General features: G+C 35.4%; 1 protein-coding gene across 1 annotated transcript in view; it reads right to left on the reverse strand.

Annotated features, from left to right (window-relative positions):
- Positions 1-8,524: 8,524 nt before the first annotated feature.
- The window catches only part of CEP128 (centrosomal protein 128), a gene marked incomplete at its 5' end in the record, with an annotated part of 104,864 nt that continues 87,932 nt past the window's right edge, over positions 8,525-25,456 (reverse strand). The window contains 4 exons of the mRNA XM_082283912.1: positions 8,525-8,688; positions 12,720-12,828; positions 16,427-16,540; positions 18,503-18,580. Coding sequence (XP_082140038.1) covers positions 8,582-8,688; positions 12,720-12,828; positions 16,427-16,540; positions 18,503-18,580 — 408 coding nt within the window. The 3' untranslated portion in view covers positions 8,525-8,581. The remainder of the gene's footprint in view (positions 8,689-12,719; positions 12,829-16,426; positions 16,541-18,502; positions 18,581-25,456) is intronic.

The raw sequence follows: 25,456 nt of genomic DNA on the forward strand, positions 1-25,456 counted from the left end.
GTTAAATTAACATATGAACTTTCCTGGTAGAGCCTTAACCAAATTTAAACATACCTGCAGATTGTGCCAAGCTTTCAGTTTGCAGCAACATGCTCAGAGCACAAAAGACAGCTTTCATATACTTCATACTGCAATCACTTGACAAAGTCTCAGCACTTAGTAGTTTGATTGGTACTTAGGCTTTATACATGAGGCTTCATATTGGTACAAATCAGGCACAGACATTCTGAAGTCAGAGCAGCAACTCAACAATAAAATTGGTGTTCTGGAGTGACATGAGTCACACCTCATGTGTAACCACGTACCTCAAACTTCACAGGTTGGTAAGGACTTGTACATCAAACCAACATGGTAACAGCTCCTCCTTTTATACTTCTACAATGCATTGTTGCTAAACCTGCACGAGGTGTTCTGAAAATCCAACCTGTACACTCAGTTTTATGTGCATCCATGCGATTTACAGGAAGTAAAAGTCAAGCAGTAGTTTGGTTGAACTTGATCTAGAGGGCCTCTTCCAACCTAAGTGATTCTAGGGTTCTATACCTTTTTAAATTCATTACATACTTCTCAAGATAGTCAAGTTGGATTTTTTTCCTCCTTGAATAATGGAAAAAGTGGACTGCAAATACCTTGTGAAGCTATCTTGAAACAAAAATATCATAGAACAAAATAGTCAAAACTGGGTTTATTTCATGAGTCTTTTGTAAAAAAAACCAAACCAATAGGGCTGGAATTTAGATGTAAGATATAATTAGCTTCTATCTACACACAAAAAAATTCCCATTTTGGGTACTCATTGAATTACTAGATCAGTTGAAAGACTGATAGGAAACAAAACATTTAGTCACAAGTGTGAAATACAATTGATACACATTAACAGATGAACTATCTCTCCGTGGAGATGGCTTCATTATTTTGAAAAAGCTGTAGTAGACCACATTGAAGTGGAACAAAGAGCTGCAATGTTTCATAATTTTTCAAATTTCATAAGCTTGGATTAATGTTATTTAGAAGGACAATGGTTTTTATTATAGAACTAACTTAGATTTAGTCTTCTTGAAAAAATAAAAGAACCTAAATGAACTCAAAATTCATTTCTCAGATTCTGAAAAAATATAAAATATAAAAATGACATAGTGTCAGATTATTCCAAATGTTTTGCAGTTTGCTACCAAATTATTTTTATAAGAGCATGTATTTTTCAGCAAGTATTTGTTGCTCATCAGACCAACATACTGTAGACTTGCAGACCTCCATAATGCAATGAAAAAATAGACTAAGAAAGTATTTCTCTCCCCTCTTCTAAAAGACAGCATGAAATGGTAACTCCACTGATATTACAGACAAGGGCTCTGCTACTTTTACTGCAGTTAGGATTTCCAAGCATAAAAGGATTCATTTTCTTTTTGACCAGTAAAATTGTACAGTGTATGAACATGTTTATACACGTCAATGTCTATAACAAAGAGACATAATTATGTGGACAGGATATACCTGATGCCTACACAGCTATTATAAGTCTGAACACACCTTTACATTTCAGAAATCAAGTTTGAAGGAAACTGCAATAGTTCTGGTTACCACAGTAAGATGAACTTCAACATGTATGAAGAGCTGGATTCCTTGCTAAACTTTCAAGGACTTTATCTCAAGAAATAATTCAATGTTGAGGAATTTCATTCCACTATCCTTATTTCTATTACGTTAATCAATACAATAAGGTTTGGAAGTATTAAACAGACCTTTCTGACTTCACACCAGCACAGAGACATTTCGCATCCATATAATTTGTTGAAATTCTGTAGATTCCTTGTTGTTAGTTTATACTATACTGCAGTGACAATAGCTGACTGGGAAATATGATGTAATATGTTAAGTGTCACATGAATGAGATGCCTGGGCAATCTTAGTTTAAGAATGTCCCAACCTAAATACTAGTTCACAAGAATAATTTTGCTCCAGTTTTAGGACACCAACTGCAAAAAACCACTGTATTTCATTCAGATGAAATGAACACAAAGGATCTGGAGGAAAATGACTCATGTATCAACTAACTTAATTAGGAGTGCTTGTAATGAAGTATCAGAATTAGATGGTTGGTTTTTTTAGCTAACCCCAAATTAAATAGAAACTGGCAGCATGAAATGGCAAAACATGTTCCAGAAATCAAAAGTGAGTAACATATTTTCTTCTCATACTCTCCAAGGGAAAAAAAAAAATAGGATATCAGCATTTGCTAATAAGGACATATAGAAGTGTCAGCCTCAAAACTGATACACCTTCGAAACCTCAGTAATACACTGTTATTGTATTGACACTCTTACCTACAGTCTACATATTTTTCTATTTGTTGCTTTCTTCTGGCAATGTAATACCACAGCAGAAATTTGAACATTGGAGCTATTTGTTAAAATACACTGCAAGAGCCAGTATTATGTCTGTAGCACATCAGCTGTCTCTGGTGGATTTCAACTTTGCTATTCAGTGCAAAAACACATAACAGACTTTCCCTAAGTATGGAACACAGTTAAGTCTAAATCAAAGTGAGCAAGTTTCACACATTAAGAGATGCCACAAAGTGGGACTGATGTCTGTTGATTAACATATTCAGGAGCTTCATTTTAGTATGTCACTCTAGTGAAATTTAACAAATTACTCACATTCTGGAAATATGAAGTGTTTCTTGATTTTGATACTTCATTTTTCCATTTTCAGAGATTTTTTGACTATCAAATAAGAATAATTTGTCTCACTTTTTAAAACTTTGTAGATTAGTTGTTTGTTAATTCATAGACCTCTAATCAATCAATGGACAACATACTAATGGATTCACGTTCCATGGCTAGTGAGCCTCCCTGCTGATGTAGTTCATGCTGAACAAATGTTTCTGCATTTTCTAGCTTTATGACTGCACTGGAAACTGCTCCAGAGATGACAAAACAAACAGCTCCAAGGTTTCTGATGGACTTGTTGACATTCTGCTAGTCAAAACATGTAACAAAAGTTCTGCCAGCTACATGATATCTTCATGGTTGCAGCTGTTTGAATGAAATGGTGCTGTCAGTGCTGCACCCATCAGTGAAAGCCTCAATAAAAATGGTGCACGTATTGCACTCCATACACCAAACAGCCACAAATGCAAACTGTTCTCTTGGCCAGCAGCAAAACACAGGTCATCTTCATCATTTTCCACATAAAAAACTGTGTCACTGGTGGCTTCTGTGAAGAGCCTCATGCCAGAAACATAAATTGGGCTGCTTCCCAGTTCCATGCTTGTTTAACAATGTGAGTGACACAGAAATCCTTTTGATCATCTTTAGCAAATTTTAGTATCACTTTTCAAAAATATTTTAGGTGTCAGCAACTGTTAATCATGAAGGTGATTTTAGTGATATTAACACACTGAAGAAATATACTTTGTAATATGAGTATTTTAGGTTCTAGACTAAGCACTTAGACAGATGTCCTTAATTAGGTGTAGTCTCATTTTTTGCCTTGAATCAAAAATATTTAAGGGTTCTTGCAGCAAAGTCTGTCTTTTACCATTTCCTTCTACAAACTGTTAGTAAAGTCAATGCTGGCAATCAGAAAATCTAGGCAAATGTAGTAAGAGACATACACTTTGTGGAATAATCTTTAAAATTAGACAGCACGTGACCTCATGTTAGTCCATTTACTAAGCAGCTTTTATTTTAGTAAACAAGTAAGAGTGTCAGAATTCATATGAAAAGAGCTTATAAGAAACAACTGCCTTCAACACTAATGTGATTCCATGGGAATATCAACTACCAAAATTATTGACGCAGAGTATGTGAAGAAATGATGGTATGTCTTCTGACATACTAGTGCACTGTAGATGGCAGATGAGAAAATCAGTTTAAGATCAAAACAACTCTGGTCTGAAGACAGATGAAAATAACAGATAACTCAAGAACAACTGTTGTACTTAAACAAAACACATATCAAGGAGCCATGTCCCTAAAAAAAGATAGCAAAATTATTCTAAAAGAGTGCAGTTCATGTTTTTAAATGTAATAATTTAACATGTTAATAACTATGTTCCAAAAATATTTAGTTCCAAATAGCACCCGGAAGATTCCTAGAAATTTTAAAATATCATCACCGCATATTTTCACACTACAAATTTTGTCATTATTAGGGGAAGAGAAAAAAAAAATCTAATTAATTCAGCCAGAGAAATGACAGATGTGCAACTTCAGCTTTAGAAACAGGAGAGCTGTTGTCGTTAGCACAAATGATAAATGCTAGATGTTGCTGGATTTTAACCACAACAATCTCCATTTTTGTTGTCAATATTCCCAGAAGCATTGCAGATTTTTGGAGGACTTGGTTATCAGATTCTGCTCTTTTGTACTCCTGTATAGAGCACTAAAATATTCTTCAGATTTAAAATCTAATTTAGTTATTTACATAGAAAAGCAAATAAATTCATATTCACAGAAGTCTAGACATGCCTACAGTAAAGAGTTGAGTTGAGCTAGAGTAGAAAGTACTTAAGCATGTAAAAAAAAAAAATTATCCAAGATGGAATTTTATTTAGGGATCACTTTTATTCAGATGTAAATACTAGCTCTAAGGCGGTTTTTAAGCTAAGGCATCAAGAATAAAAGTGTTCTGAAATTATAATTTAATCACAAATTGCTTTCCATCCCTTCTACTGCTGCTTCTAAATTCTACAATTAGATCAAAACCACAGGAATTTGGGTGACGTCCTCCCGCACATCCATTTTTGACAAGGCTGTATCATCAGATATTGACCTGCAGCTCACATTAGTTTCAGTATCAATTACTTCTGTGGGGTGACAAGGGCTTAGAGAGAAATAAATTTGTTACTAACACACTGCAGACACGGGGAGTTTAACATAGGTACAGTAAAATTTGACTGTAACAAGCAGTGCCACAAAAATTTATGTATCAATTTTTCTGCACATTATAGATATGAGAACGCATCCAAGTTGCAAACTTCTCATTTTTAGCCATAAAGTTATATCAGTGTTACAAAAATGCCTACTGATTTCCTTTCAGGGTAGTACTGGCATTTTCATTCATGAAAACCCATTCAGTGCTACACAGTGCAGAGACTATTCCTTGCAAGCCAGAGATGAACTGATATGTAGATTCCTTAGCTCAGAAATGGATTTTAGAATAGTAGTTTCTTTGTTGGATGGGTTTTTCATATATTTTCTTTATTTACTTTGCCGTAATAGTTAGTAAAAATGTGGCTGAGCTTTGAATATCCAAGGAGTACTTTCACCATCATGGAAGACTGGCTTCCAACAAAAATTTGAGAAGTAAATATAAGAAAATAGCTTTGTTTTGCACTGTAAAATTTTATTTTTTATTTTTATTTTGACATTTCTTGTTAGGATGACACAATTACACAATAAAAATAAATAATTTGGGCTATTTAGTAAATATAATCTCAAAAGTAATTAAGTAGTCTCAAGTCTGCTGTAAAATGTTAAGGAACTGAAGGGCATAACATTTATAGCTTATTCATGTGACAACTATTTGATGCTAAAATAGAGGGCCAATGCATTTTTGAAAGCACAGTACTGAAGCACTGTATTTCAGTACAGCATTAAAAGAATGCCTGATACTAGCTTATAAAATCTGTATGTACTTAGTACATACATAAAAGTTTGCCTGATGTACCAAATGCTAAACAGAACAAAGAAATAAGCCATCATTTTTTAGTGTGTGCAATACCACGTTTTTGATTATTGAAAACCACTGCTTTGGGCAAGAATTGGGTAACAGGTCATTAAAGGGTTAAAGTATAAAAAAATCTGGCTACCAGAAGGGACAGCAATTTATAAGATGTGCAATATACAAAAGGTTTTATTTAAAAATTATCTGCTTTTCTACTTTAAAAACTGAAACTGTGCAGAAGAGTATTATTTCAGACCAATATGGAAAAAATATTATTTCTTAAACCACAAAGGGACAATTTCACATAATGTCATGAACGGAACTTTTGCCTTCAGTAAAGAGGAAACAAAATTCACTTTGTAATATGAACCTCTATCAAAGGTGGAAGAGAGGCAAATATTACACGCTATCTAGACTGCCAGGCCAAGAGGGTAAATTTAAGAAAGAATTTCCTGGCTTTGGAGTCCATAAGTCTACTCAGTAAAAATATTTTTTTTCTTTTTTTCTTTTTTTTTTTTTTTTTTGGTGTGGTTTGATGTCTCTTCTGTTCTTCCAGCCCTTTTAGAAAATTTTATAAAAGGATATAAAACTGTTGAAAAGCCAGTCACATGGGGAAAGGCAAATATACTAAGCACTGAACATACTTAAAGTCTTAAAGCCAAAATTTTTCACCCAGTAGTAATTTCTGTCCTGTATAGTACAAAAAGAGATCCAATACTTGATGTAATAGTGAGGGAGATCGGACTGCTTATCCTTAGTTTTCTAACAATATAAAGAAGTAGTGATCCTATTTTAGGAATACATATTTCAGATTTCTAAGTTACAAGTCAGGAAAAAATGTATAAATACATAAAATGGTAAGTTTTTTACAAATTCCTTAGCAAAAAGAGAGGACATTACATTTCTGGTATTACTTCTCAGCTCAGACTCTTAAAGACCCATTCATTTATCAACAGGCACATTTATGTCAAAAAAACATCTAAACTTTGGTACAACAGGTAAGGTACACATTTATCCATCAGCAATCAATGCACCAGACCTTGTTACCACATAAGGTGATTTGAGAGCACAAGTTTACTGTTTCATAATATATTTTAAAGTGACCTTTCTGTGTTTTGGCCATAATTTGTAGGTACCATAAAGTCTGCAAGCTGGTGACATTTCATTTTGCATTTTTTAATGTTTCAGCAGACCAAACCAGTTAAAATATTTTAAATGCCGTTATTTCCAGCTCTGCTCTTGATCTAATAAAAAAAATGAATTACAAATGTTGGATCCGCTTAAAGTAAGTTTAGTTTATAGTAACTGTGGCTTGAGGTAAACACTGTTTCATGACATCCACACTCTTTGTAGAGAGCAGAAGTTTATTTGTTGATTTTTTTCTTGTCCCTGTCATGGCTGTTGAGATCAGAACAGATGGATGTGCCCGTTTTGTTTTCTTGACCCTCTGAATGAGCAGATGTGCCAGAAGTCTGCAAAAAGCCAATGCCAGCACTACCATGCACAGCATAATACACAGCAAAAGGTAAAGAAAACTTTTTAACCAAATCAGATTTTTTTTTAAATTTTAAGCAATTTAAGTTCATGGAAAAATGAATGGAGAATAAACTCAAATATTTTTCTCATTTCTGTGTCTGATTTTGATGTTCTCAGCATGTTTTTCTGTTTGAAACAGGTTGAATACAAGGTGATTGTCAAGGAAGAGCACTGTCCAGAGCACCCACAGGAACAACAGAACATTTCATCAGAGTAGGGAAAAAAAATTTTTAAAAACCCTCTTTTGAGATGGCACTTTGTGACCTGTGAATTATGCCTGAGACACCTACAGTGCTAAAAAATGACAGTATTTCAGACAAGAAATAGGCTTCCTAAATATGACAGAAGTCTGCAAAACAAAATGGTTTGAATGGTGTTAATGTTGCTACAGTACTCTGATAGCTTTGGCAAATCTTTTAAGGCACACTAGCAGTGATCCAGCCAGAAGTAGCTGAAAGGAGAATAAAACAAGAACTATCAGAAACACTTGCATTTCTTTAGACAGCAGAAAATTCTTCTATGATTTGCTCTTTGAGACCACTGTAATGCAAAATTGTGTCTAATTTGTTTAGAATATCTGAACAAATACAAATGTGCAATATTGTATTTCCATAGTATTTTACAATCAATATGACACATCTTCTCTAACAGAGAACAAAACAGAATAAATAAATGAACACGAAACCCTGCTATTAAGATTCTCATAGCCACATCACTTGATGCAGATGGGTGATTCAGATTCTTTAAAGTGCCTTACCAAGGCCATCTGATAAAACTGTTCTGGCGAAAAGAATAATTCTTATAACACATATATCCTGAACCTGAAACCAAGTTAAGAATTTTCACTAGCTTTTAGAAAATTTTGTTTTATCACTTCTTTCTTAAATGATTTTTTCAAACTGAAAGACCTATAATCAAAAATGTGTCTGTACAACACTGTATAATGACTCTCATAATAATAGGCAATTTCTGAATATTTTTGCATTATTAATAATGTTGCTAAATGTAATAAAAAAACAAGTGTCAGAACAACTCCTGTATAGGGGTAAATAAGCTCATAGCAAAGATTAATGTCACAGGTATTTCACTTCACAGTATTTCAGGAATACAATAAATTTAGTCTAGGAGGACTGCAGAAACAAATACAAGAGAATAGCAAATCCCAGAAAGCCTTTGGTGTACAAGTCCCCTAAATTATCACAAGAGTTCATCAGAATCACTCTTGGTGCTCTTCCATTTGAATGTTTGGCAATTGCTGAATCATTAAGGGTGCATCGCTCCTATAGCAGATGGAATTACTACTGTTCAAACCCAAAGAAAGAGTGGAATGGAATTTACCACAGAGAAAACTGGTGTGGTTTTGTAAAATATTCTACTGCTTTCCTCCTTCTGCTTGCAGCTTCATTTCACTAACAGCAACACTAGTAGAATCTTCCTTGGTGGCACTTGTATCCAAAGGAACCATCCCTTTCATAAGTGCTAGAAAGAAGTCACACAAAAAAACTAAGTAAGTATCTTCAGAGACAGACATGAAGTCAGTTAGACTCAACAATCATAGAGGCCTTTTTGAACCTGTGATTTGCTGATTTGTTTGACTGACCATTAATGTTTATTTAAAACATGTATTTCATTATATGATAATTTATTCCGCAAGTAATATGGTGTTCATAAATACTCAATATTCGTAAGGCTATGAATTGAGAAACTAACTTATTTTTCTAGAGAAATAGATTTTTATACTCTATATAAACACAGGCATAGCCAAGAGCTTTCCTATACACAAGAAATGTAGACTGCATTTACAAAAATTTGATTATTTCACTAAGACCTATTTTCCATTTATTTTTTGAGAATTTTTGTTTAAATAAAATAAGACAAACTCTCAAAAATTTTGTGAAGGAATATCTTTACCAACAGCATGGACTAAACCCACCAAGTAACACTGAACAGGTGTTCATACGATGTCATACTGTGTATATACCTTCACAGCAGGGTACATAATATATAGTGCATATTTCTAAATACATTATATTGCATCACAATCCAGACAATATGATTTGACAAAACATCTTATGATAAAATGCTGAAGAAAAAAAAGTCAAAATATCCAAACATTTAGCAAAAGGCAGACATTAAGGGAAGGAAAGTGGCTACCAGCTTATACAACATCTCTTTATCCTAATGGCCTTCCTTGTATCACAAGCATATAAGAAAAGTGGTCCTACTGAATATCCAGAGTGCAATTTTTAACGAGCCAGTAAAATTGTAGCAGTACATAACCAAAAGTTATTTAATAAGAAGCAAGAATTCACAGTTTGGTTAGGAGAGTTTTCACTTTCAGAAGAATGAAATCTGTGTTTGGGACGTTGGTGTGAGCTCTAAGTTTTCAGAACTGGTCCAAAGCTCTGCTACTGTATGCTATGTCAGTGGTACCTCCTGTGGACAGTATTCAGAGTAAGGCGAAAAATCATAAAGAAAGTGCATTGCTTAGCTAATTCAATTTGCATTTTTCTAAGTGATGATGTCAAGTTTAGAACCTGCCATTCCAGGTTCTTATGCTTAAGCAGCCCCAGGTTTTGTTCTAGAAGGGTGTCTCATGGCATAGTGATGTTGCAATGTCTTTTTACTTTTAAGTACATTACATTATTTATAAATGCCAACACAAAGAGTCTTAAGAACTTATGAAAAACTGTACACAGAGGGATAAAGACAGGCATCAGCAATACAGTGCAAGAGTTAATTGTTATGACAATAAAGCCTACATTCTGGACAACTTGGTTTTATTCAGCTGTGCTATCAGTCATACTACATACCATGTTGACACAAGAGTGTTGTCTATCACAGCTTATGAAGCCCTGGCACATAAATTCCCAACAACAATAGAAAGCCTCTAAGACATATGGTTTCTGGGAAGCCATCCAGGTTAAAATCTCGAAGTGATGAAATGTGCAAAGAGAAAGGCAGGACTCAATTCACAAAGCTAATGCAAAGCACGTGTAACTCTAGGGACTTTTGTACTCAAAAATTCAGGAAAATACAGTGGCCATTAAAAACAGTTTCTGAGGATTATTCTTTAGGTAACAACTAGTAGTGACTTTTTGGACCAACCGTTTTGGTCTGATAATAATATAGACTGCAAACCACGTCTAGTAAATGTTTCCTTGAATAAATTATTTTCTCATTTAAACTTCTTCATTTCTAAGAAAATGGGTATAGAAATAAAAGCACATTCCCTCAACATATTTTACAATATGTTTGTAATGGAAAAGCTGTTATAATTGCAGAAATTATACCAGTAACAAAACAGATGTTGATGTTAATTACTTTCCTTTTAACTGCTTGCTGCATTGGCAACTTTTTAGTAAATGTATATATATGGAAACAGATTTTTGTTCCCTTATCTATTTTCCAATACTATTTGTCCTTCTTTCTTCAACCCATTTTAACTGAAATCCCACATCACCCTCACAGATAAGTTAAATTATATCAAATGAGTCTGCTCCCCTTCCTCGTGCTCTCTACAAGTCACAGGAGACCCACATTGGGAAGGAAGATTCTAGTACTAGTTATTGACTCTATAATAGTCTGTAAGGTTTCATGAATTGAAGAGAGATGGAATGGGGAAACATAAATCACAAAGACTTGCAAACGGCTCCAAAAGGTAAATGAAAGAAAAAAAAATCCATTCTTCTATTTCTGAAGAAGTAAGGAGACAATTAATCACAGAAAACAGATGACAACATGTACAGGAAGATTTATTAAAAGCTACAGTAGGTTTGGGGGCTAAGATGTCAAATTATACTTCTCTGTCAAAGTCTCAAATGATAATTAATTAATATCATTACTGAAATTAAAAGTTCATGGTGTTTATGTGACTATCATGACTGAAGTAGCTGACTTTTCATTTGCCACTCACTGGAAAATCTCCTTAATGCTAATACCACTGCAGAATTTTCACTGTCCTCAAGAACTATATCAACAACTTCAAAATACGCATTTAACTGGTGGAAATCAGCTTCAGCATAAAGTGACAATCAGTCACAAACCAAAGGCTATGGAATAATCCACATATCTTAGTGCCATAAGCACTAAGTAGTGAATTGAATCACTACTGCCTTTTGTTAATCTTTTTTTTTTTGTCTCCAGAAAGTTTAGTACTTAGTGCTGGTAAAAACCAGTTGAATCAGAGAATAAATATGCAGAACTGTTTCATCAGATTGGTATTCAGATGACATGGATCCTATTTCTCTTAAAACTGCCTAAAATTTATTAAAAAGTATTAAAGTAACTAAGTCCTACCTTGTTTAATTTGGGTTAAGCAGTGTAAAGACATTGTAATATTTTAGGAATATTTATGCTGCCTTTTTAAATTTCAGTAAATTTTTGCAGTGAATCACTTTCGGAATTCTTGAGATTGGAAGGGACTACTGGAGGCCATCTATCTGAACATGCTGTGAGGCATGGATTACTCCTTTTCTATACCCACAACAGGCTCAGCTGTACTTTGATTTGCAAGACTTTGACAGGGATGAGGTTTGGGAAAATGGAAAAATCAACTGTGAGTCAAGGTAAAGTGTTTCTAAAGTACAGATGATACGGAGATATTTGCTCCTGTGCTTTATTCCTACTATTGTTATTCAGTATGCTCTGCAAAAAGATATTAACCACAACCCATAGATTCTGAAAGGAAGAGAAACCAATTATCTTTAACCTCATCAGATCAGCTCAGGACTTACTGGTGAGCAGTAATGTACCACAGCACTCATTCTAAGACGCAATGCTTTCAAAGTGTAATGAAGCCTGAAATAGGACTTACCATTACAATAGAATGCAACTTTCTGAATAGGTTCCCAGTACACAGACTGGTTATATTGAAAAGAAACGGAAGATGACACCCTTCTGAAGAAAAGTATTTTAGTATCCATGTACTGATGTGCTCAAAAAAAACCCCCTTAAAAACCTTTTTGACACTCATGCAAAGATGTGCTTATGTACCTGATAAGAACTAATACGTCCTATGTTTTATTGAGCATTTCCCAGCTGTATCAGAGATCCCATGACTTTGCATGAACAACACAAGTTGTATACACACAAGGGGGTAGAGAAACCAGTTAAAAAACCACAATTGAAGTAGAATTAGCGAATTCAACTTTCACTGCAAAAATGCTACATCTCTCTGGTCCCTCAGAAGATACACAGCTTACACAGGTATGACTCATTATGCAGATTCAGAACTCAAGGGCAGCCCTTTTCTTTGGCATAGGTTTGGGTGACAAATAGAATATATTGTATGTCTCAGTCAAAAAAACCCAAACGACTATCCATGGGATGTAATCAAGTACTTCCTAGGCAAAGACATCCATCCAGTATCTAAAATTAACACACAGAAGGATACTTAAGATGGTTCTAGCACTTCTTTTCTGAAGAGTAGAAAACTCTTTCAAGTAGAAAAAATTTTTAGAAGAAAAGAGTACGTTACCTGTAGATTTTTTCTGTGATATAATACTTACAACCTGAATTGGAGAGCAGTGAGCTGCACAGAAAGCTGTTTTGAGTTCGCCAACTAGAAGAGTGAGCAGCTGCTTCTATATCAGAAATTTCAGCATCCCTTTTCACATCCTATAGTAGCCAAATAAAAATAATTTTATCTGTCACTATCAAGCAGCTGTAAATTTTAACAAAAAGCATACAGTAGCACACATATAGGCATCTGCTGTGATTTCACACATGCTGGAAACGACTGATTTGAATTCTCTGAATTCTCAGTATTGCAGTTAGGTTCAAATTAATTTGCTTATGACTTTTATCCCCATTTCATCACTATAGAAGGTCTGCAAAAAAACTGCTTTGCCTTGAGAAAAGTACTGGGAGCACTGCAAGTCTTTGCCACTACAGTAAGTTGTAAAAATGCTCTTTCCTGTTCACATCACATCCACAGTTCAGGATATGTCATATCAGCAGGGCAGACATCAGTGAATGATCACCTCCTCATCAATGAATGGTTCATATTAATTCACTGAAGTTATACAAGTAGTAACAAATATTAGATCTATTTTCCCTGCCACTTAGGAAACTTAAAGTTCACTGATTTCTCATATCAAATATCTAAAGGTGCTTTTGAATTTTTTTGTTAAACCACGAAATAAAGTCTGAAGTATAATGTTACTATTTATGGCTAAATCCATACAGCATAGCTTCTTGGTGAGGAAAGTCATTTGGTCTATAAGCTAAAAAGAGAAGATAAATTTTAAAAGGTCTTTTAAACAAAAATCCCTGAAAAATCTCTATTAGCTCTGCAGCAAGTAGACCCCAGTTACAATACCATCCAAAATAAGACTAAAAGCTTGTCTTGGTATCCAAATTACTCAATTTCTTGAAATGAGAAGAGGTAATAATGAACAAATGCATCAGTTCATAAAACACACAAGTTTACCACTGAATTCTTATCATAAACAGCCTCAGGGAATTTTCTTAAAACATCTTGCAATTTATCATTCATGCTGATACTAAGATTTGAGAACTAAACAGAAAACAAAATAAAATTCTACATTAATTTAGAGATACAATGAGCTTTTGTTCCATCACTGAAGAACGATTTACTCCTATTAAGACTAATGGGAATTATACATATTAATCCCCTTATGTGCTGATGAGAGACTTAATACCTAAAGTGTTCATAGCACAAGAACAACTTTTAAAGAATAAAAAAAGTTTGTCTTTCCATTCTACTTCCAGAAATGCTTTAGAAGAAGAGCTTTTAAACAAGAAAGGTGCTTCTACCAGTAACTGCAATACAAAATGGCTCTCTCTTTACAGAAATTTTTATTTATAGAATGCGCTTCATTGACAATTACATCTGTATGTTGTGTTTGAGAAAATGGTCGATTGTCTGTGACAGTGAAACTCCTAAAATATTTTTATCTCTGCATCATAGTATTTATCTCTAGTTTTCCTCTGTCTTTCTTTTTCAATTTTGCTTCTGTTGGTATTCTTTTTTACTATGTTATATTTATGGGGTTTTCCCCCCAGTTTAATCTTTACCAACTATAATTTGGCCCTTTCTTAGTTGAAAAATCAAGATTGTTGTACCTGATGGTATTCTACCAGCCACTGCCTTATTATTATTACTGGAAATCTTCCATTTTAACACATACAAATAGAAATTACAATTTTTCTGGGCTTCTAAGCAACAGGTATTTTAAAGCCATCTGACAAGACTACAGAAGAGTAAGAAGATTGAGTGGAGACAAAAGAAATCATAAGAAAGGAAGAAAAAACCTCTTTTAAGGGAACATTCAACTTTGGTTTAATTTTTTCTCCTTAAAATGAAAAAAGGCTGGGACACAAGATTAGATAATGGCTGTCTGAGATCAGTGTTGGCAAGCAAGATGAAACAAGTGTATTATAAGAAAGGCTAGAAAGATAAACATAACAGAAGAGAAAGATTAATTCCACAAGTAATTTTATCTACAACGATTGCTATAAAAAATTTTGTAACAACCACGCATTTTCTTATCACCTATCAAATATCTATTTTGTATAGTAGGGGCACTATGTACAGAGCATGAACCAAAAATATCAGAAAGAATCAACTTTGATGTCCTCAAACCTACACTCTTCCAGCAATCAATTTTAGAGACTCCCAACTGACAGTAAAAATGAAAAAAACTAAAAACCAATGCATTTGAGTTAGTTCCAAAGGAGGGTAAGAAAGGCAAGCATTAAAATGATTTTTTTTTTAGTCTAAGCTAGCCTGATCACTGAAATCAGATTAGCACCCGTCTGTTACTTGGTTTTGAACATTCTGTTCTATTTGCAACAGCCGTGACAGCAATGAGTACTGTATGTCATGCAAAAACCCAATTAGGCCTGACTAAATGGAAGCCATTAAATGCTCTCGGTTGTCTAAAGAAAGAGAATTGTTTTGGAATTAGCTTTGTACTGGATTCTGATTATTGAGTTCAAGTCACACAAGCTCAGTAAGTTCAGTCAGCTTAGTGCAGTGTTATGTTCTACCGTCAGCTGATTGCATTCCACTTAGCCTTTCAAAGTTGTCCAAATTTCAATAGCTACTAATTTAGTAACGTTTGTGTGGAGGGAGGAGAAATTCAAGAAACTGAAGATTATCATCAGCAACAGACTGAATGTGCCTGTTTCATCCTTTCAATTCTTTCTTACAGAAGAGCAAGATGGCTTTTTCAAGTAACTTAATACCTTCTTATAACAGCAACTTAGTAAGCTAAAATATTCTGTATTTATTTTACCTTTTCCACTTTTTAAAAGACATACTGGTAAGTATGTCCTCATTTTGCAGAAGGAAGATGGCTACAGATGAGTTGGGGAACACAAACATCTTTTTGATAGAGTATGTGATCCTTGATTTGAGCTCAATTGCTTAGAGACACAGGTATGATAAACTGCCAAAGAAACTGATTTGATTGAGATACATAGCAGAAATACTAGTATGATTCTTCAGGTCTAATCACTTATTTCAATCACTTCCATAAGAAACTGTAGTTCTGCTGAAGCAAGCCACTGCCACAATGACAGTGATATAACAATGAACAAGCTAATAAGGGAAAGAAAGCATGTTAACAATTGGAAAGTTGAATTCATTACAAGCCAAGTTTCTAAACAAGAGCACTGGATCAGTATTGCAAGGAGTTAGTTATTCATGCTTAGCACTGCTATGAGTCCAGTGAGTGACCTTTAGCAAATCACTTCCCTTCTGTTTGCCTGGATTTCATTTATGTATGAAAGAGACATCATACAGAATCGTTTGTAAAGAACGCAAATATCAACTACTGAAAAATTACCACATGTGATTTATAAATTAGTCAACCTTTATATAGAGGAAACAGGTTTCTATATCTTTTACTTGAAAGGACAAGAGAAAATTGAACAAAACAATTTAAAAATTGCTGTAGACAGTAATTCGACAAAGCAGATAAACATTTCAGAGTAGTAAGACATCTTTTTATAAAATTTGAAAGATTTTTGGAAATTATATCCATGGCACTTAAAATGAACGTAACCCCTAATTCATCAAATTTCATGCCATGTCAATATACCTGCCATGCCATCAGCCATGGCAGCTATATGAAACAGAAACATTCATGCGGGATTTTAGTCTGTGTTTGTACTAGGAGTTAATAAGGTACAGTTATGTTGCTGATTGAAAGTAACTGGGACACAAAAGTGAAGTACACACAAATACCTTGACTTGGCCGACTCTTCGCTTTGAATCTTCCAGCTGTTGCTGTAAGGAAGTTACTATATCTTTATACTTCATATATCTTTCCTCAATCATCTCCCTTCGGCAATAGGTCTCCTAGAAATGCATTGAAAGATTTAGATGATTTAATAACATGAAAAGTAGTCAGAAACTCTGACTATTGTAAACACAGGTTTCGTCAAGGACTTTTACCACAGCAAGAATGAATTAAGTACTAACTTTCAGAGGCTGAACTACAGGGGCCATATAAAAGCATAATGTTCTGTACAGAAAAATAATGTTAAAACAAATGTAGATTAAAATGGAAATGGCCTTATCCTTAACTGGTGAATGATTTCTTGTAACCCTTTCTGAACTTCAGCAATATCATACCTTCTAACAAAGAAATTCTGTAATGTGAAATATTAATTACAGCACTGCAGAAACAAGCACTTGAAGAAAAAAAGGTTCTAAGGATATGGACAAAACAGTATTTTTAATAAGAAAACATAATGCTACTCACTGAACTAGCTAATGATTCGCTTGAATTAACAAACCTCCTACACAACCTGAGAAGTTTATCAAAACTTACTTCCTCTTTCGTTCTCCCTCCCGATAAAGACATTGAGGGAAGAACTTGCTAGCATCGGAGAACAATGAACAGCTTTGAAATACTTCATTCATGCATACCACTTGAGAGTAAAATATGCTATTGTACAAAAAATCCAGTATGTTATTTGCAAATAGAAACCGTAATGAAGCTCCAAACTGACATCCTTCTCAAAGTTAAGGCATAAAGCTTAGCTCTCTTGCATAATAAATTATTTCTTAAACAAAACACTGTGTTGAAAGGGACTCATCTTCAGAAAACCATCTTTTAAAAACTAAGCATGATGGAGAAAGACAGAGCCCAATTTAAACCAAAGACTTTGCATTCCACTCTCACAAATATTGGCTAAGTTATAACTAGAGCAAACCAGAAAATGACACTGTAATTTCAGAGCAGTGTTAAGCAAGAGAGGGCAAGTGTGAATGAGATTGACAATATCCCACATTCAAGCCTTTGCTTTGCCTGCTGAGAGCAAAATTTTTCCTTTAGCAGAAACAGAAGGTAAACACAGACCTCTGTCAGAGCAAAAAAGCTCTTCTGGGGATACCTGGAATGTGAAATTAAAGCTATACATCTCAACAATATTTTTCATAAAAAACCCAAACTTTTTAACCAGTATTTGCATTACCAAATCTGTTGATGATGACAGCAATAAAATGGTGTACAATTATTAACTGATGACCTTGTGCAGGAACACAATAAACAATGCTCCAAACAAGTATGTTTTGAAATGTTTATGACTACCACAGATTGAGAAATTTTACATAGCAAATTAAATGCAAATCATTACGTATTTGTTGATCTGTGGTTTAATACTGACTTAAAATTTATACTGTGTAAGGAAGTTCCAAATTCTTTTTTATTAAACCACCCATTTCATATATGTAAAGTAACTATGGTACAGGCATTTAGCCACTTAGCCACTGAAAATCTAATCTGAGGTTTATCACTCTTGACAGTATGTTACCACTACTGTTACTGTGTCCTACTGTGTCCAAACACACCTTGATTGGATAGTGGTGCTAAGAAAATAAGTGACAAGTACTGTCATTATGTCAAGACAAAACAAAAAGTTGTAAAGATCATCTACCTTCACTCATTAAGTTAAATATTGAAACTACTGGCATAATTTATTTAATTATAAAATTTTAATTTCTTAACATGTAATATCATTCAATAAAAATATTCTGAGACAGTAATTAACATATGACCAGTTACACCCAGTTATCAATGTTTGCTTACATTATGGAGCAGTGTTAATAATTAGAACTAAATTTTTAACCAGAAAAAAATCTGAAAACCTGAAAAAATAGACATGAAAGTAAATTGCAGTATGTTTCTGTCTATATAATACGAACATATGCAACTGTAAATGCCTTATTAAACAACTTATCTTTACATTCATAGAGAATATTAATTAACCAAAATATTTTAGAAGTACTGAGAGAGTCAAATGAAATCTGTCTCACTCCAGTATCTTTGCAATCTTCTAACAGGCTCAGTTTCTCAGGCACAGACTCCAGGTGGTCTAAAGCTACTCGAGTACTCTGAAGAAACAGAACACAAGTTAAAACATTAAAAATTACTCCATTCTTTCAGCCGTCTCACACATTAAAAACCCCAGTCTTATTAGTGTACTAGTTTAAGCTTCCTCAGTTATGGTGTTGCCATGCCCTAAAGCTCAATCCCATGTAGCTGTGGGAGTCACTGAAGCAGCCATGTCAAAGGCTCCAGCCAGGCAGACCTGCTGATGGGAGATGGAGCTCTCCAGGTCAGAGGCTGCCAGGAGTGCCTGATGCCTCTTCACGAGGCTGGAGCTGATAGTTTTTTTGAAGAAGGTGAGCTGTGCTTGAGGAGCTGGTCACCAGGTGAAGGAGCTACGGGAGGAAATGAATAGGCTACGTAGTGTTTGAACAAACAAGCAAGAGAGAGACTGATCATTTTCAGAGTCTCACAGTCGCAAGAATCTCAGGAGCCATGAACCTCCATTGTAGTGGAGAAGCAGATGGACTCAGAACCCTGCAGGGTAATTAGACAAATGACTGCTAGCCAAGGGTCTGTTAAAGATGAAGGCTGGAAGCAGGATACGGCATGTACTAGGAGGAAGGTTCCTCCACCTTCTCAGAATTTGACAGGTGGGACTGGCACCTACTACAATACATGTGAGGCTCTGGAACTAGAAGGCCAGACAACTGATGAGGCAGGTGAAGATCTTTCTGGGAGAGTGAGGCCTCCTAAAACAACACCACCTGTACTCTGCACCAAGACCTCCTCTGTTAACAGGAAAATGAAGGGTAGCTGTAATAGGGAACACCCTTCTAAGGTGAATGGAGGGCCCGATATGCAGACTGGACCCAGCTCACAGGGAAGTCTGCTGTCTCCAGGGGCTAGAATAGGGGACATTACTGACATGGGAAGACTACGGAGATGCTGCTTGTCACTGTAGGGAGAAAATTCATGTGGCCAAAGCTCTATTGGAGTTGAAGCTGGCCAGAAATGTGGAGGACAATAAAAAGAGTTTTTTCATATATATTAATGGCAATAGGCAGTATAGAAAAACGCTCAGTCCCTTACAGGATGAGGATGGTCACCTCACAAACAGGGACAGAGACAAGGCAAATGCATTAAATGCATTCTTTGCCTCTGTCTTGAACATGGATGATGGACCAAGGGGATCACTGTGCCCTGAGCAGGAGGACCATGACTGTGAGAATGATCAACTCCCAGTCGACCCTGAACTTGTGTGGGACTTGCTGCTCCAGCTGGATTCCTACAAATCTATGGGGCCTGAAGGGACTCATCCAAGACTTCTCAAAGAGCCACCTGATGTCATCACAAAACCTCTCTTGATGTTTTTTGAGTGGTCTTGGGAATCTGGAGAGGTTCCAGCTTACTGGAAGCTGGCAAACCTTGTCACAATTTTAAAGAAGGGGAAGAAGGAGGACCCCAGGAATTACAGGACTGTCAGTTTCACTTTAGTGCCTGGTAAAGTTATGGAGAAGATTATGCTGGGAAGTATTGAAAAACACCTGAAAGACAACACAGTCATTGGTCACAGCCATCCTGGTATCATGACAGGAAAGTCCTGTTATTATCAAACCCGATTTCCTTTTATGACCCCCTTGAGTCCTGTGAGCAGTTTTGGTCACCACACTATAAATAAGAAATACATTAGAGAGCATCCAGAGGAGGGCAATGAAGATGGTGAAGGGCCTTGAGGGGAAGCTGTATGAAGAGTGACTCAGGTCACTTGGTTTGTTCAACCTGGAGGAGCCTGAGTGGAGACTACACTGCAGGCTACAACTTCCTCGTGAGGGGAAGAGGAGGGGAAGGCACTGATCTCTTCTCTCTGATGACCAGTGACAGGACCCAAGGGAATGGCCTGAAATTGTGTCAGGGAGGTTTAGGTTGGATATTAGGGAAGGGTTCTTCACCGAGAGGGTGGTTGGGCACTGGAACAGGCTCCCCAGGGCAAGTGATCACAGCACCAAGCCTGCCACAGTTCAAGAAGAGTTTGGACAATGCTCTTGGGCACATGGTATGACTCTTGGGGATGTTGCTGTGCAGGACCAGGAGTAAGACTCAATGATCCTTGTGGGTACCTTCCAACTCAGCTTATTCTGTGATTCTATGGTTTATTTTTTTAAAAAATAAAAATATATGCAATGAGCACTGAGCTAAATATAGAACAATCAAATTTCCATTTTTAGATTAGACATAGTAGTGTGTACTACTGAAAAATGAATTACCACTCTAGGGAGAGTTAGGGTTGGACTCAACAATAAGATTTCACATTCACACCCATCACACAAAAAATGTAGTCTGTTGCAAGCTGCAAAGAACTGAAAAAAACAAATATCATGGTTTTGGTTTTGTGTGTAGATGAAGTTAGTTGGTCATGCACAAAGAACAGTCATGTCCCATAGGCCAGATGCCTCTGCAGTGTCTCAAAGACTGCCCTTTTATTATTTGCTGAAGAGCAAGTAAAACCAGTACTGTTTGTACTTTCTGAACAACAGTCAGTATTTCCTCCACAATTCCAAAAATCACACTTCTTTGGATAAGGCTCTGCTAGTCTGGTATTCAATCTACCAACAATGGGCTTCATTAACCATATTACTGCCCTGGTACTTCAAAACAAAATCTGTAAAACAAATAAAATTCATCAATCCTGAAATCAAATATCATTATGTTGTAAAGCCTATGCAAACCGAGTTAACTTGCCCTTAACTGCAAAAGCTCTGTTGCTAGTCCTGGAAAGTCTCGATCTGACCAACATTCTGAAAAACATTCCATTTAGATCCCAGACTTATGACCTGAAGAGACTAAAAGTTTCAGTCACAAGAGGGTAAGAAAAATCAATGGGAGCCTCTCAGCACAAGTGCAATCAACTTCAAAAAGATGGAGACTAGGAGTGAGGAGTGGAGAATCAGAACTGAACAGGGTAACCTAAATGAAGACACACCATCCATTTAAAAGCAATGATGTCTGCCTTGTTGTTAGTTCCAAACATTCAGTTTTTGAGGTTTTAAGAAATATCCATAACAAACAAAGGTCAAATTTTATAAACAATGGGATTCATTTGCAGCTAACAGGATTGAACTTGTAGTCAGTATTCAGTACCGATAAACTAAATTAGGCAGAGGATGTGAAACTCATTCTTCTGTTTCTGCAATTACATGCGTGCAAAAATATTATGTGTACAGAAATATTTCTCTATTTTCTGTGTTAGGAAAGATTTGTACTGACAGTTAATATGCTGACAATATCAGGACATATTTCTATAGAACAAGCATATGGTTAAATCAGTTTTCTGGGTATTTGGTTGGTTTTTTTTTCCTTGTGAGACTAAAGTTTCAAACAATATCTCCAATTTTCTAGGAATAAACTTTTACCCTTAGATTGTAGGCTAGATGAAACAAGGCTCTCATCCCACTGTTACATTCTGCAGCAGGAATGCAAAATGCAGTAGGAAAGAAATGGTTGAGAATTCCCAATCTGGTGCTTTTTTCTCTGAATAATTTCTATTCTTCACACTGTGCAGAAGGGAACAAGAATACATTGCAGTCAAATGTGCTAGAACAATAACAACTCCATTATCACAGGGAAAGAATTATTCAAGAGGGTTGGATGAATTGTTGCTTTAAGAACAATATGAAGAATAAACGACCTACAAAATGGGGTAAAAGGACTGATCAGCACATAAGGATATTTTAGATTTTAAGAAGTACAGGAAGAATTGTCCAAAGTGAAACAGAGTAAAAGAAAGATTTGTTAGTCACTTAGCAAGAACAGGTAAATAGAAATGAGACAGGAAAAATAATGTTGAGATCATTTAGGTAAGAACACAAACCAGAATGAGTAGTTTTGCTTTTCTTTAATACTAACACATTAATTCAGTTAGATTGATAAAAATTTACAGGAATTATATAAGACTAACTATATGAATTATGCCTGAAAGATAGGTATATCACTTCCTGAAATGGGATGCCCTGAGGATGCTCAGTACAAAAAGGTCCCTAATTGCAACATTGAACACTGCCCATGGACAAGGCCTGAAAGGACAGAAAGGTGCACACTTGTGGTGAATAAGGAAGGGCAAATCAATTTTGTAAAACTCAGCTTTAGAATTAATAAAGGATTTTTCTTCCAGCAAGAAAACAGCACTTTTTTGTTTCTCACCTGGTGAATGAGAAAGGAAGTTCAGTGATTTTCACACTTACTTAGCCATGTTTGGACCAAAACTACAATCTATGGTATTATCTTTATTAGAAGTCTTATATTTCAGTGTGTAACTTAGTTTGCAATATATTTTTTTCTACTTGCAAAATTCACCTAACAAGGATTTTCTGTAACATATGGTTCTTTACCAGAAAATTATTATGGAATCTGCAGTTATACATGTTAATAATAATGTATAAAATTGATTCTTTTTAGTATTTCTGGATGTAATCAAGTAAGAGGCCTACATGTTGCATTTAAAGTGTTTTTCACAGATGATAGCGTAGAAATATTTATATAGATATAAAATAGCTTCTTTTTTCTTTTCATTTTTTCAAGTGCTACTGTACATTCTCACTTGAAAGTAAAATTGCCTAGAGGTATCTATCAATCTCTAATGTTTCCCTCTCACAAGAATCAACCACTTCACTTTTACCACAGTAAAGCAGCATTCATTCCTAATTTGTGCTTCTTTTACAATGGCTGTATGATCAGCAAAGCATAGATTTTCCACACCACTTTCGTACAATTAGATGTAATGTTTGCTGCTTCTTCACAAAGTAGCCCCTGGTATTGGTCTGTATGTATATTTCTAAGCTGAAACAACAGAGCCTGAGGAATCCAAACTTGAAAATACATATGAAAAAAATCCTAATGTTCAGCAGTCATTCTAGTATGACACGGATTTGATGGAGACCAAGTCTGCAAAACTTTTTACTTTGAACACCAACAACTCCCCTACCCCATTAGAAATAAAATGCCTCCTCACAGGAAATAACCCTGAAATTGCAATGCCCTTCAATCTCTCTTCTTGGTCCAGCATCAAATTACACTATAAATATTTTAAGCTTACGGTATATATTACCTAACACATTTTGATAAACTATTTTACTTATGAACTGCAGAAAAATCTAAATCTGAGATGTTACATAGAGTTGAAATAAAGTTTTCTGGGACACAGGGCAGACTTAGTGGAGTAGCTCCTCATCATGCTATACTGTACATCCAATTTACAGCAATTTCTTTTTCAGCTATGAAGATTTTTCCTTTCTTCCCCACCCTGTTTTAATACAGATGACTTGTGACCTGTTCTCATCAAAAAAGGAACTCAGGCCCCAGATGTAAGCCCATGCCTTAAGCCATCCCATTTTTCAATTCTTTCTCTAGTTTCAGTGCCAAGACCACATGTCAACACTGTCTGTAAGTGGATTTAAGGAAGACGTTAATTGTCTGTTCTTCCAAAGTGTCTCCTAAATATACCCCCTCTATTTCATGCACTTCTTGTAGGGAAAAAAAAAAAATTAGCTGTGTCTCTGCTAGTCCTTATTAGTTACATTATTAAATATAATCCTGAAAGCAGAAGACCAGCCTTTGGGTTAGATGCCCACTCAGTCCTTGGTTTTTGGTTCTGTTGAGAATCATGTGGATAAAGAATGGTATAGTCTACTTGGATTTCTGAAAGGTATTTTAGATTCCTAAAGTTTAAATATAACTTCACACTCAAAATGATGCGTTTTAAGGTAACCATTACTAGTCAGGAAGCAGATCATGGGGTAATGATATGTATTACCAAGAACCTGCTAACACTGTGTTCAGTATCAATCAGAAGAGCAAAACCAACACTCAATATAATCAGGAAAGGATAAAAAAGCCAGAGAAAGAACATAACTGTCCCAGATTATTAATCCAGTTGCATCTTGACTGCTGAGTGCAGATGTGGATCTTTATTTCAGAAGGGAAATAGGGAAAGGTCAGAGAAGTTCAACAAGAATTTTCAAAGCCATGGAGTGGTGTTCCCAGGTGAGAAATTATTAAATACAATACTCTAAAGAACAGGACTCTTCAGCCAGGAAGAAAGATGCCTGAGGGCAGTAATGACTAATTTGCATAAAATCAGAAGTCACATAAAGATAGAAAATTTCATAAGGCTTTGAGCAGAAAACTGGGCAACTTCATGAATGAGAAAGAGCATAGAATGGTTCCAAATTCACAGAAACTACATCTAAGTCTGGAAGCCTTTGAGCTTTGAACGGCTGGACTCGGAATGAGTGGGAAACAAAATACATGTCAGTCCTGTTCATACAGTCTTCCCCAAGCATTTTATTTCAGCCATTGTTACGATGTCTATAGCTGGGCTAGACTGACCTTTGGTCTCAACCAGAATGGTTCCTTTTATATTCTAAAATTCTCACAGTCTTCCGAGCAGTTTGTGGAGGGACTTGAACAGGATAACAATTCACATGCTAACATTTTCAGGGACAGAAATGCCTGCCTTTTCCATAAAATGGATGAAAAGAACGGTACTGATGTCCAAATAAAAACAGAAAAAGAGAAAAAGCCACGTTTGTTGTTAGGGGAGATTCAATAAGGAAGGTGGCAATAAAAGGATACACTGAAGAATGTGAGGGAAAGGTGATAAAAGACTTTTAGCTGGCCCACAGAATTGGTCTGGTAATTAACAAAAAGCACAGCAAGCTCAAGATGGTTCAAATGCCATACTTGTATCATTAATGACTACACTCTATTCTATTAAAAAGATAGATTTAGACACACAGATAAAATGTGAAAAAGGATGTTAGAAGCACCTGATATAGAGGGCAATTAAGTACTGTTAATTTTTTTCCCAGAAATCAGAAAGCTGTATGCCATAATGCATTACAAATAATCCTAAAGACAGCAATCACATCTGTCTGCTTATGTAT

The sequence above is a fragment of the Coloeus monedula genome, assembly GCF_965178545.1.
Source record: "Coloeus monedula genome assembly, chromosome: 6".
Lineage (NCBI taxonomy): Eukaryota > Metazoa > Chordata > Aves > Passeriformes > Corvidae > Coloeus > Coloeus monedula.